The 8,745-nt window shown below is 43.7% G+C and overlaps 2 protein-coding genes and 1 pseudogene across 3 annotated transcripts; 2 read left to right on the top strand and 1 right to left on the bottom strand.

The window, feature by feature from the left end:
- Position 1: 1 nt before the first annotated feature.
- Positions 2–3,068, bottom strand: LOC131109299 (uncharacterized). 2 transcript variants are annotated; one of them, XM_058061164.2, is made up of 8 exons: positions 2,967–3,068; positions 2,178–2,324; positions 1,943–2,101; positions 1,781–1,883; positions 1,392–1,545; positions 1,171–1,312; positions 972–1,093; positions 2–458 (listed from the first exon to the last, which is right to left on the bottom strand). In XM_058061164.2, the coding sequence occupies exons 1-7, from the start codon at positions 2,987–2,989 to the stop codon at positions 991–993; spliced, it is 831 nt and encodes a 276-aa protein (XP_057917147.2). In that variant the 5' UTR covers positions 2,990–3,068; the 3' UTR covers positions 2–458; positions 972–990. The 2 variants fall into 2 exon arrangements, with proteins under 2 accessions (XP_057917147.2, XP_057917148.2); XM_058061165.2 differs by lacking the exon at positions 2,967–3,068 and adding an exon at positions 2,658–2,742 and having other exon boundaries at positions 3–458.
- Positions 2,934–5,942, top strand: LOC131109296 (solute carrier family 2, facilitated glucose transporter member 11-like). Its single transcript, XM_058061160.2, has 2 exons — positions 2,934–3,115; positions 3,231–5,942. The coding sequence occupies exons 1-2, from the start codon at positions 3,088–3,090 to the stop codon at positions 4,805–4,807; spliced, it is 1,605 nt and encodes a 534-aa protein (XP_057917143.2). The 5' UTR covers positions 2,934–3,087; the 3' UTR covers positions 4,808–5,942.
- Positions 5,943–6,862: 920 nt separating this feature from the next.
- On the top strand, positions 6,863–8,445 carry LOC131110011 (solute carrier family 2, facilitated glucose transporter member 11 pseudogene; annotated as a pseudogene).
- The last annotated feature ends 300 nt before the right edge of the window (positions 8,446–8,745 follow it).

The raw sequence follows: 8,745 nt of genomic DNA, 5'->3' as shown, positions 1-8,745 counted from the left end.
TGTCAGGTCAAAAACGAAAATCACACGCAACAGTACTTTAAACAGATTGCACTAGTCCACCACTGGGGGGGGGGGGGGGATACTTCCAAATAAGACAGGATCAAAACAACAAAGTGGCTCAGCTGCACAGTATCCAATTAACTGAAGTTTTTAAATAAAAAAACAGTAATATATAATAACCACTAGTACTGTTTAAATAATAGTCAAATAAATATCAATAAATACATGCAAGAGGGATGTTATGACACATACTGTATATTGTACTGTCCAGAGCCAGCTCCATCTTGTGTAACGTTTGCCATAAATTCCGGTGAAAAAGCCGTACCCACTAAATTTAGAGGAAGATCAAATTTCTACATACATAAACCACACCGGACAAGAAGCTGCATATATCAACATCATAAAATGTCATATTGGGGTGAACACAAGTCTGTGAGGACCAGGCAGCCAATCATGAGCTATGAAAAAAACAGGAGAGGCTTGTCAACCCATTGGAAATTGCAGGACATCATTACTCAGTCTGACTCATGGTGTCATTTTACAAAGAACAATTAAATCATCACACAGCAACTTAACACTCAAAAGGCGTACCTAAGAAATACAGTATACAAACAAGTACTAATACTGGTTTAAAATGGAGGACAGGCGGCATTGAAAATTGTTCGATGTTGCCTCTGAGAGGGAGGCTGATATCATTGCAGCACCCCGACAGGCACCAAAGAGTGCTTTGCTCAGTTGCAATGCAATATGGGAAAACATTCAAATTGTTGTTTTTGTAAACCTGTATTGGGACTTGTTTATACATTTCTTTGGTACACCCATTGAGTGTTAAGTTGCTGTGTGGTGACTTGAGTGTTGATGACACCGTGAGTCAGATTATTATGCCTCAACTCCCTAAGTTTGAAAGTTTGTTTCTCAGAAGTCAGACAACAAAATGTTGTTTCTAATCTCACAGAACAAGACAAACTCACAGTTGGGTGATACTGATGTTTAGCGGGAAGAGTTGGAACTGGAACGGGACCGGTGACGACGGCGGCCGGGTGATCTAGACCTGCGCCGGACTGGGGAGCGTCGTCGTGGCGACCTTGGAGACCTAAAAGATGAGATATGGATTTGTGAGAAAAACAGCTGCAGGGTTGTGTCTAGCATTGCCTCAGCACTGTCATTCACCTTCTTCTCATCCGAGGAGGAGTGCGTCGCCACATTGGGGGTGGAGGCGGCATCCTACGAGGAGGGGACATCCTGCGAGGGGGGGCACGCACCGTGGGTGTTAGGACAGCAATGACTGTTATCTCCTGACCATCAATCTGTCCTGAAATGTTACAACACAGAAAACAACCCTCTTTAACATCCATTCGTCCTTCTGGGTGTCCCACCACACTATATTGTACCTCCATCCATGTGTTTAAGTGCCTTTTCTGCTTCATCAGGGGTCTCAAACTCAACATAAGCATAGCCCTTGGAAAGGTGGGGGTGAACGCGGTTCATGGGCATGTCAATCATCTTGATCTTGCCATAGGTGGAGAAGATTTCCTGGATGTGCTCCTTTTGGAGAGAAAAATACTTTTACAAAGCTTTGCAAAGGTCACGTTTGCTGTGCAGGTGGTGAATGTTGTGCCTAATAGTAAAGGTCATTAAATGGAATTCATGACTATTATTATTATTATTATTATTAAATAAGGCTGTATTTGTTTAACCATCAGCCATATTGATGACACCCAGGAGATGTGTCATGTTATTTATGTCTTTCAAGGTAATGTACCAGATGTTTAGGCATTACCTTGATGACATTTCTTGTCAGCCGGCCCAGGTAGACCTTGGTGGGTTTCGGAGCCGGACTCCTCTTTCGACGGTCCCGGTCATCTTTCTTGGCCAACTTGGACCTGCGGACATTAAATATTAACTATTGTCAGTATGTTGAATAAAATGTGTCTGTGTGTACTTTGAGCGGGAGCGTTGTTTGTTATGTCGCCGCCGGCTGGGGCTTGGCGAGGACGATGAGGAGGAAGATGAACGGGAGCTGGAAGAGCCTGAGTGACTGGAGGCGGAAGAGCTGGTGCCACTGGAGGAGCCAGAACTAGAACCCGAGCTGCTACTGGAGCTGGAAAAGGGAGAATTACTAGTTAGTCTTCAAATCTGTATCTCACAAATGAATTCAAACAGAAAAGGGTCTGTACCTGCTGCTCCTACTGGAAGCACCACGTCGTGTTCTGTTCTTTACTTTGCCCCGATCTCTGTCAGCCCCATCTTTCAAGGCTGCACATTTCTGTTTACCTCGTTGTTTACTCTTGTCATCCTCTTTCTTTTTGGTTGGCGAAGGTGCCCTGCAGGAAATTGCTTTGTGATATGAAGTGCAAAAAGCAAGGGCCCGTCAAGGGACAAAATTACCAGATTACAGGTACACTGGCGCAAATATCCCACATTTAATGGCGTTCATCTGCCAGTTATAACAGCATGATGCACCATTGCATGCGGATGACGAATCCTTGGTGACTACGATTGAGCCTTTAACAAACGCTACCTTACCGTTTATATACATATTTGCATGGTAAAAAAAAATAATCAAGTGTACCAAGCAAAATCCACTCCTTACTCTAACATAATTTGCCAATACAAATTTTATATTACAAAATAAAGAAATAGCGGCGGTTACTTACATTTATCCTTCTACACGCCAGACAATAACAGTCGCATTGTGATGACGATGGCACTGCAGCGGTTACACGACATTCAATAAATACAATCCCTCTATTTAGTCTACAAGGAAAACACAATATTTCTAATTGAAAATATTTTTATAAACACACAAATAAGCGTGATATAATAGTAATATAATACTTCACTACTATTGGAATTTGAAAATAATTATTGGGATGTTTTCAATTTAACTGCAATTCATCTGACAGTTATAAATGAGGGAATATTGAAATCAACAAGGATGTCGAATGATTATAGACGCACTTTACCTGCTCAGCGAGGTCATTTGCATGGCAACCACATCAAGTTTGCTATCAGAGAGCTACGATACTTCAGCGTCTGTAGCTGCTGCTAAGGAAAGCATGTTGCTGTAATGTTAAAGGCTAAAGAATGCTCATGCTGATAATACAGATCAAAGGTGCGTCATTTTAGCAATTACAGTACACGTGCACCTGCAATTTAGAACAACAAGGGATTGCCACAGTGTTGCAAAGGAATTTTAGGAAAGGCATTTTGCTCTCTGTGTCGGACAGGCATGCCTCTCAAGAAGCTAACAGGAACTCCTCAACCAGAAGAAACCAGCAAACCATCAAGTAACAGAACACTTGCTCTGACGGTGTGCTGTGCTGCCATTGGAGGCACCTTCCAGTATGGATACAATATTTCAATTGTCAACGCTCCAACCAGGCACATCCAGGCTTTCATCAATGATACCTACACAGCACGCTACGGCACAGGCTTGGAACCTGCCCATGTGACTCTGATGTGGACTCTTATCATATCAGCGTTCCCGCTGGGAGGTCTGCTTGGGGCCCTGCTAGCGGGCGTCATGGCTGTCCACTTTGGGAGGAAGAAGTCTCTGCTTTTGAACAACGCATTTCTGATTGTGGGTGGAGTTTTAGTTCTTCTGTGCAGGGTGGCAAAATCATTTGAGATGATCATCTTCGCCAGGTTCCTTGTGGGGATTAATTCAGGTGTGAGTATGAATGTCCAGCCTATGTACTTTGGAGAAAGCGCCCCCAAACACCTCAGAGGAGCTGTGGCTTTTTCCTCCGCTGTTTTCACCGCTTTTGGGATTTTCTTAGGCCAAGTTGTGGGACTGACTGAGGTATTGGGCGCAGAACGTCTCTGGCCTTACTTACTAGCCAGCAACATGCTTCCAGGCGTGATCCAGATGCTTACATTACCCTGGTTCCCTGAAAGCCCCAAATATCTGCTCATTGACCGTGGAGACACAGTAGCATGCGTCCAGGCCCTTGAAAGATTCCGTGGTGGTGTGGCGCCAGTTGTGGAAATACAGGAAATGCTTGAAGAACGGAAGAGACAATCAAATGCAGGGTCTGCATCTTCTGCTAAGACACCGTGGTCCCTTTTCAAGGATCGTGACCTGCGATCCCAACTCAGAACGGTCATGGTGGCCAGTAGTTCCATGATGCTTTGTGGCAATGACTCCATCTACTTCTATGCGTCTTACATCTTTGCCGAGGCAGGCATCCCTATGGACAAAATCCAGTATGCAACCATTGGAACAGGAGCATCTGAACTGACTGCTGCTATACTGAGCAACCTACTGATTGAACGAGTGGGTCGCAAGGGTCTTCTCGTCGGAGGATACACTCTTATGTCATGCTGGAGCGTCGTCTTCACTGTCGCCCTCACGCTGCAAAGACGAGGAGTGGGAGGGATGTCCTACCTCAGCATGGTATGCGTGTTCGCCTACATCCTTAGCTTTGGTTTGGGCCCTGCAGGTGTGACAGGTGTCCTACCAGCAGAGATCTTTGACCAGTCAGCCCGACCTGCGGCATACATGGTCGCCGGATCGCTAATGTGGCTCAGTCTGTTCCTGGTGGGAATGTTGTTTCCATTTATCGTCAGCAGTTTTGGAAGCCTTTGCTTCCTGCCGTTCTTGGTTGTGTGTTTGTTGTCAGCTGTGTTTTTGGGGGTCACGTTCCCAGAGACAAAAGGCAAGAGCCTTGCAGAGATTAAGGCAGAGTTTGATAGACTGAATGGAAAGAAGGAGGAGCGGTCTATGAAGGATCACAACCAGATGGGGGAGGCCAGCTCCTTCTCGACTTTAGCAGAAGATCTGGACAATGATAACATTCCCTGAAATCAGGGTGATTTGATGTACGTATTTAAGGGATATTTAAGTCCAATGGTATATTATCTTAAAGTCTATGCATACAAGTGCTTGCTGCATTTCAACCAAACTGGTCTTTAGCTTTGTGACCTCATCAGGAATGTCTAATCAAGAGATCCTATTTTTAATGTATTAATATAAAATATATAGAAATATTGTAGTCTCGCCTGACTGATGAATTACATTCATTCATTCATTCATTTTCTACCGCCTATCCTCATGAGCATTGCTGGAGCCTATCCCAGCTGGACTGGTCGCCAGCCAATCACAATGCACATATAGACAAACAACCACTCACACTCACATTCATACCTATGGACAATTTGGAGTGGCCAATTAACCTAGCATGTTTTTGGAATGTGGGAGGAAACCGGAGTAACAGGAGAAAACCCACGCATGCACGGGGAGAACATGCAAACTCCACACAGAGATGGCCGAGGGTGGAATTGAACTTGTGTCTCCTAACTGTGTGGCCCTGATGAATTACATCTACCTGGAATATAAAATAAGGCAATATTGCCTGTTTTGAAGGTTTGATTGCCAAATAGCTCAGTACTATATATTGTTTTACTGCTGTGTAAACCGACTACTGTATATTGAGCACCTTCCCATGAAGTTCAAAAGTGTCCACTTTCACCTTTTGTGCTTTTTATCCTCTATGTTATTTATGAATCATTTTTGTGCATTTGGATTATATTTGTCAGACCATGTGCAGGTAGACATGTTTCTTATCTTTTAGTTTGAATACCAAAAGTCATGCTGGATTACTGTGCAACCAAATACACTTTATAGATGCAATTTTAAAAAATAGCCACTAGATGTCCCTGTTGCGTTGTCTTTTGCTGAGTAATCAAACGCCAATTTCACAATTGAATTTAATACTGCTGTCTTTTTGAGGCCTACTGTATGCTGCACTTTCTGTATATTCCTTGAATGGTTCAAGGACTTTGTCATTCAAAATGCAACATTAGATCTTGCATTTTTGCATCACATGCATGACACATCTTCCCAAAGAGTGTATTGTATGACAATTATTATATGTTTTTTTTTTAACCAGGATTCAAAGGTTATATTTATTTTTACCGCATAATACAATAATAAAATATTTATATCATGCATATGTGAAACTGAGTTCTGTCTCCATTTTTAATGACTCTTTGTTGTGACATTAATGTTTAACATTGCTTCCCCACCTTTTTACTTAGTACCTTTTAATACAGCTGAAGTGCACAACGATCACAGTCGCTTATATTACATGGACGGTAAATAGTCTGAAATACAAAACTTGACATTTTGCCTGTAGTCAGTACATGTAGCAATACTAATCAGCAAAAGCTTGGATTATGTTGACCTTGTCAAGACACATTCAGCCACTTGTTGCTTGGCAGACTTCATTTAGCCCATTGGCAGTTCACTTTGAGAATACAACCATTTACATCTAAAATATTAGCGTTGGTGCATCATTGGCAACTTGGAGCAATGACTTTGTCCAGGGCAAGTAGAGTCGTGAGTGACACAATTCTTAATAAACAGGCACAGCTTATTTACATGAATAAATCCCGGGCCCTGATCCTGCATGAAAGTAAATGTCTATTTCTGTGCCACTTAATGGCTGGTAACGACCTAGAGGGTGCCCTTGAAACACATGGATAAGACACATTGACAAATGCGGCATGGTCCATCTTGTACATGCTTCCCAAACTCACTTGAATACCAAGGGCGTCATATAATTGCATCCAAAAAACCCATTGTCATCTCTTGGTTTGGCTGTCAGACACTAAGAGTACTTTAACATGGACAATTATTTTTCGTCATACAAAAACCTTGGAGGGCAAAGAGAAGTACCTTGAACTGGCTACATATTAAATTCATATCTCATTTAACATGAACCTAAAAGTTACATTTTAAAAAAGGTGCATTTATAATTGACTAAATAGAATATTTAAGTGACTACAAATGCGTCCCTGCAGTATTACACAGAAGTCGAACGAAAGACACTTTGCTCCTTGTGTTGGATTAGAAGAGGAAAAGAAGGAAGGATCTCCATCATGCCTCCCATGAAGCTAACAGAACATCCTCAACCACATGAAACCAGCAAACCATCAAGTAACAGAACACTTGCTCTGACTGTGTGCTCTGCCGCCATTGGAGGCACCTTCCAGTATGGATACAATATTTCAGTCATTAACTCCCCCACGGGCTACATCCAGACTTTCATCAATGATACCTACACAGCACGCTGGAATGCAGGCTTGGAAACTCCTCATGTGACTCTGGTGTGGACTTTTATTGTATCAGCTTTCTCACTTGGAGGTCTGCTTGGGGCCCTGCTAGCTGGCCCAATGGCTGTCCGTTTTGGGAGGAAGACGACTCTGCTTTTGAACAACTCATTTTTGTTTGCAGGAGGTCTGCTTTTTCTTCTGTGCAGAATTGCAAGATCATTTGAGATGATCATCTTGGCTAGGTTCTTCATGGGGATTAATTCAGGTGTGAGTATGAATGTCCAGCCGATGTACTTTGGAGAAAGCGCCCCCAAACACCTCAGAGGAGCTGTGGCTTTTTCCTCCGCTGTTTTCACCGCTTTTGGGATTTTCTTAGGCCAAGTTGTGGGACTGACTGAGGTATTGGGCGCAGAACATCTCTGGCCTTACTTACTAGCCAGCAACATGCTTCCAGGCGTGATCCAGATGCTTACATTACCCTGGTTCCCTGAAAGCCCCAAATATCTGCTCATTGACCGTGGAGACACAGTAGCATGCGTCCAGGCCCTTGAAAGATTCCGTGGTGGTGTGGCGCCAGTTGTGGAAATACAGGAAATGCTTGAAGAACGGAAGACACAATTAAATGCAGGGTCTGCATCTTCTGCTAAGACACCGTGGTCCCTTTTCAAGGATCGTGACCTGCGATCCCAACTCGGAACGGTCATGGTGGCCAGTAGTTCCATGATGCTTTGTGGTATTGACTCCATCTACTTCTATGCGTCTTACATCTTTGCCGAGGCAGGCATCCCTATGGACAAAATCCAGTATGCAACCATTGGAACAGGAGCATCTGAACTGACTGCGACGGTACTGAGCAACCTACTGATTGAACGAGTGGGTCGGAAGGGTCTTCTCGTCGGAGGATACACTCTTATGTCATGCTGGAGCGTCGTCTTCACTGTCGCCCTCACGCTGCAAAGACGAGGAGTGGGAGGGATGTCCTACCTCAGCATGGTATGCGTGTTCGCCTACATCCTTAGCTTTGGTTTGGGCCCTGCAGGTGTGACAGGTGTCCTACCAGCAGAGATCTTTGACCAGTCAGCCCGACCTGCGGCATACATGGTCGCCGGATCGCTACTGTGGCTCAATCAGCTCCTAGTGGGAATGTTGTTCCCTTTTATAGTCACCAATCTGGGGAGCGTTTGCCTGCTGCCATTTTTGGTCGTGTGTTTGGTGTCAGCTGTGTTTTTGGGGGTCACGTTCCCAGAGACCAAAGGTATGAGCTTGGCTGAGATTACTGCAGAGTTTGACAAAAAAAATGGTCAAAGGAAAGAGAGGCTGACAAGGCAGGTCCCTGAAGTGGATAGCCTCATGATGGACCTCCCCTACCTTACCAGAAGAGCCTGATTTTTGTGAATGGAGGCTGGAGCGATTTAATTTATTACAGAAATGTCAATGTCCACATATCTAGTATGATCATGGATACACGGCAAAATATGTAGATGTGGTTTATTTTGAAGAGGCACTTGCACAAATAATTTCGTCTGATCAAAACCAAAAGGTTGAGTGCTCATTTTTATGCATGCATTATTTTCTACAAAAGCCATGAGACACCCCACCGTCATGTTTTCCTTTGTAACCTTTACTAAAAGCTGGTTTATGTTGTCCTGTATTCATTGACCCAAGACAGTATTTAATTAGACTTTT

The sequence above is a fragment of the Doryrhamphus excisus genome, linkage group LG2, assembly GCF_037039965.1.
Source record: "Doryrhamphus excisus strain RoL-2023G ecotype Guam linkage group LG2, RoL_Dexc_Guam_v1.1, whole genome shotgun sequence".
Lineage (NCBI taxonomy): Eukaryota > Metazoa > Chordata > Actinopteri > Syngnathiformes > Syngnathidae > Doryrhamphus > Doryrhamphus excisus.
This window is presented reverse-complemented; position numbering and strand designations above follow the sequence as displayed.

Excerpts from the sequence above, each read along its gene's own strand:
- LOC131109299 (XM_058061164.2), bottom strand. The coding sequence starts at position 2,989 with ATGCAAATGACCTCGCTGAGCAG. Across the intron at positions 1,313-1,391 it reads ACTTAAACACATGGATGGAG|GACAGATTGATGGTCAGGAG; the intron begins GTACAATATAGT and ends GTAACATTTCAG. Across the intron at positions 1,094-1,170 it reads CCTCCTCGGATGAGAAGAAG|GTCTCCAAGGTCGCCACGAC; the intron begins GTGAATGACAGT and ends CTCATCTTTTAG.
- LOC131109296 (XM_058061160.2), top strand. The coding sequence starts at position 3,088 with ATGCTCATGCTGATAATACAGATCAAAG. Across the intron at positions 3,116-3,230 it reads GCTGATAATACAGATCAAAG|GCATGCCTCTCAAGAAGCTA; the intron begins GTGCGTCATTTT and ends TGTGTCGGACAG.